General features: G+C 36.9%; 1 protein-coding gene across 1 annotated transcript in view; it reads right to left on the bottom strand.

Moving 5' to 3' along the window:
• Positions 1–1,846: 1,846 nt before the first annotated feature.
• Positions 1,847–4,553, bottom strand: part of LOC106877458 (probable bifunctional dTTP/UTP pyrophosphatase/methyltransferase protein) — a 22,211-nt gene continuing 19,504 nt past the window's right edge. Inside the window, exon 2 of the mRNA XM_014926360.2 lies at positions 1,847–3,600. Coding sequence (XP_014781846.1) covers positions 3,273–3,600 — 328 coding nt within the window. The 3' untranslated portion in view covers positions 1,847–3,272. The remainder of the gene's footprint in view (positions 3,601–4,553) is intronic.

Raw genomic sequence — 4,553 nt, 5'->3', positions numbered from 1 at the left:
CTGGAGCACAGCCTTTAGTCGAACAAATCGACCCCAGGACTTATTCTATCGGTATCTTTTGCCGAACCGCTAAGTTACGGGGACGTAAACACACCAGCATCGGTTGTCAAGTGATGTTGGGGGAGACAAACACAGACACACACACATATATATATATGATGGGCTTCTTTCAGTTTCCGTCTACCAAATCCACTCACAAGGCTTTGGTCGGTCCGAGGCTATAATAAAAGACACTTGACCAAGGTCCCACACAGTGGGACTGAACCCGGAACCATATGATTGGTAAGCAAGCTACTTAACACACAGCCACTTAATGATATTCTGTAAGCTGGCATAATGGTTAGAGCATCGAGGTAACCATTACTTCGAGGAAATTTCTTTGGCTCTTTATATTCTGAGTTCAAATCCTACCAAGGTCAACTTTGCCTTTCATCTCTCCTGGGTCGATAAAATAAAATACCATTGAAGTTCAAGGATTGATGGTATCGAATAACCCTTCCCCTCAAAATCGCTCTTGTCCTGTGCCTCCATCAGAAACAATGAATGTCATTCGTTTGTCATATAAATTAAATATGAATTCATTGTTTTTTGTTTGTTTTTAATGGTACAGAACGTTCAGAGTTATCCCCCCTAACAATTCGTTCCTTGTAGTTGATCCCATAGATGGAGGAACGGTGTTATGGAGAATTAAATGTTTCAATTTCCTCAGAAACAACTCCATTTTCATAAAATTGTTATGATTGAATGGCACACACACACACACATGCATTGTCCTATTTTTATTCCGAATTGTTTGTCGTTCATAAATATGCTTTTTGCCTGTAAACTACGATCTGTAATTTTTAAACCACTGTACAATTTCTCTCTCTCAAACCCTATATCGCTACATTCCCATTATGTATGTGTATATACGCGCGTGCAACATTCAGATATCATAAAGATAACCACATCGAATGAAACCTTTGGAATCGTTTAAGATAAACAAACTGTATTCCCCTTTCGTTCCTTGTAAGCGATCCTCTGGACGGAGGAGAGAAGTAGACTTGAATTATGGGCTTCAGTTTCGTATAAAGCATTTCTTTTTCAATAGAATTATGTTGAGATCGAATAACACGCAGCACTTTCAGGCGGGAGAAAAGACCGGAGTGGCTTCCCCTTACTTTTCTTTATACTGTTACTTGACCACTTGCTGGCTTTTACCGAGCAGATTTATGACCAATGCCGTTCCAACCACGACTACACCATAATTTTTGCTGTCTACATAGGACAGTCGCGGGCAACCTGCGACCCAAAGAGACCGCCTGACTGGCCTTCGTGCCGGTCGCACGTAAAAGCACCCACTACACTCTCGGAGTGGTTGGCGTTAGGAAGGGCATCCAGCTGTAGAAACACTGCCAAATAGACTGGAGCTTGGTCCTCAGTCAAATCATCCAACCCATGCTAGCATGGAAAGCGGATGTTAAACGATGATGATGATGATGATGACACCTAGCGGAAAATTACGTTCAATTTTTTCTTTTTTAATAGTGTGGTTCATTTGATGATGTGCCATATGTCATGCGGCCCGCTTCTCGAAAAAGGTTGCCTGTAGCCGATCTGAAATTAGATTAGGCATAACTACACAACTGTGCCCCACCTGCTTCATGAACTTTGATTCCTTGTAACTTTCTGAAAATGAATATTGATTAATAACATTTTTTAGTACCTTTCAGATGGTGTAGATTCTGATTATATTAGGATTTGTCATGAAAACAAACACATTCTGATGCATTGAAGAATTTGAATTCAGAATTTCTCTGACAAAAAAGAAAAAAATAAATAAAGGAAGAAAAATAAAAATGCATCATTGCACTGATTAAGAAATTTTTTTTTTTTAATGATTAACTTTATTGAGAAAAGAAAGAAAATTTTGGAATATAACCTTCAACAAACCAATCAAACAAATAAATAGCTTAAATGCGGCTGAGAGAGAATGGTAAATCTTTATTTTTCTATCTAACTTTCTCTCTCTTTCTCTTTAATTTCCTCGTCTTTTTAAAGGAAAATGTAAAACACTCACACTCACACACACGCAGACGAGTTTTTTTTCTTTTTTATCGGTAGAGAGTTGGAAGAAAGGCAGAATGGGGAAAAAGAAAGAATATCTTCATTTGTGGATTGTTTTTGTAAGATAATCGGACTAGTCGTTCATTTTAACCCTTCGAGAGACCGAGAGGAGGTGCAAGGAAGATTGAGAAAGGGAAATATTTAGTTTTACACACAGCAGACATAAACAAAGATATGTTTCTTTTTTGTCCTCCGTTTATAAGAAAAATCTTTCAATCATTAAAACCCCGAGTGTATTTAGCTGCACAAAATGACGATGGAATAGTGATAGTATCATCAGAACCCTTGCATCAAACGATAGCAATGTTGTTATAGTTATCCAAGGAAAATTACTATAAGTCACCCATAACAATATTTATAATTTAACATGTTAAGCCCCTTACAAATTTTTAACTGATAATACAGGGTATCCATAAGGTCTGGGTACATGGAGTAAATAAAATCATAACAAACAATTAAATATAAGAAATAATAATTTCTTAAAGTATGTGTTAATCCCCATGTGGGTACATGGAGTAAATAAAATCATAATATAAATAATTCAATATAAGAAATAATAATTTCTTAAAGTATGTGTTAATCCTCATGTACCCAGACTTTGTAGACACCCTGTATTATTCCTGAAATACACAAGACATACCAAGGTGTTTTATGAACTGACTGAATTTGTTATTTGATCTGGACTGCTTGGCATAAAATGAAACTTCTTAGGATGTATTATCTTTAGCAGACTATATCATAATACTTATATATACTTTTTACTATATGCATTCAACTCCCTAATTTTGTTCAGGTATATAAATACGTGTGTGTGTGTATATACACACAATTCACACACGTTAAAATTTGTTTTACCTGAGACACAATTTTACTTGATGAATAAACAGTCAGGTGAAACACAGAAACCCAGACAAAATGAATCTTAAAATACATTTGGCCCCAGCTTTAGTATTGATTCACACCGTCAATGAATATTCTGTTATTGTTCTGAAACTTGCATTAAAATAATAATCTTAATTTGATATATGTTTGTAAGTGCGTATGTAAGTGTGTGTGTGTTTATACACATGCGGGTTTGAATTTATGAATTAATAGCTTTAGAAGAGGCATAGATTTAAGAAGGGTAGTAATTTTCTCATGTAGGGTCGCATTGTTAAAAACCAAACTTATTCTTGTTTAGTCATGCAAATATGCAACAGCTCACGACAAAATCGGTGCAATGGAAGCCCGACAACGTTGTAGAAGTCACCGTCCACAGCTTCAATGAAGGAACCAGCCAGCCCCTGGATGCTATATGCACCGGCTCGTCCATTGAATTCACCAGAGTCCAGATAGCTGTTCATTATTTCCGGGGCCAGGTCTGTCATAAATACTTTGGTGATTTCGTGACATTCAAATACGCATAGTGGTGGTTTCGTGTCTTCCACAAACAGCTTCCCAACTTTCCAGGACCCAGGCGCCACAATTACCAATCCTGTTACTGCCATGTGCGACCTGCGGAGTAGAAATAAAATTGTGAACATAATATAAAGTTACAAATTTGTTGTAGAAGAGACAAAAAATTTATATATATATATATATATATATATATACACACACACATATATTCATATATGGCTGGCCCTTTAAAAATACAGGTACAACAGAAACAGGAAGAAAGAGTTTGAGAAATTTGTGGTGAAAGAGTACAGCAGGGTTCACCACCACCCCTTGCTGGAGCCTCGTGGAGCTTTAGGTGTTTTTGCTCAATAAACACTCACAACGCCCGGTCTGGGAATCAAAACCACGATCCTACAACCATGAGTTCACTGTCCTAACCACCAGGCCATTGCGCCTCCACACGTAGAAAGACACCCATTTAGTTAAGTCTGGTACATATTCTATCAAAGCAGTCATGCCTGCACACACACATATATTATGATGTGCATGTGACGTAGAAGTGAGTTGGTTCAATTTAGTACCATTGTACAAGAATGTACAGACGGATGTGTATTTCTAAGCGAGTATAAGAGACAGAACCCATCCAATCATGTGATCATTTGTTAATTAATTTGGCCTTTCATTAAAAAAGACACAAGACTAATGAGCTTTTAATTGAAAAAAAAAAAATCTCAATTAGGTTTTAATTAAAGAAAAGGAAGCATTCAGTCAATGATGTCACTGCATGTATGTGGTTATATGAGTAAGAAGCTTGGTTTCCATCCATGTGGTTTGGGGTTCAATCCTGCTGGGCAGCAATTTGAAGTGGCTTTGAAGCCCATGACTGGACAGGTTTTCACAGAAGACTTGAAACATATAATAGCACTTAAATAATGGTGGCACTTAACACTGTCACAATTTCAAGACAATGAGGCACACACGTATGATTTTGTTTAGGTATAGTGCTACCACTTACTTCAAAGATGACAGCACAATTTTTTACCATTTCTTGAATTATAAATAAAAGA

The sequence above is a fragment of the Octopus bimaculoides genome, chromosome 20 (genome assembly GCF_001194135.2).
Source record: "Octopus bimaculoides isolate UCB-OBI-ISO-001 chromosome 20, ASM119413v2, whole genome shotgun sequence".
NCBI classification, from domain to species: Eukaryota; Metazoa; Mollusca; class Cephalopoda; order Octopoda; family Octopodidae; genus Octopus; species Octopus bimaculoides.
This window is presented reverse-complemented; position numbering and strand designations above follow the sequence as displayed.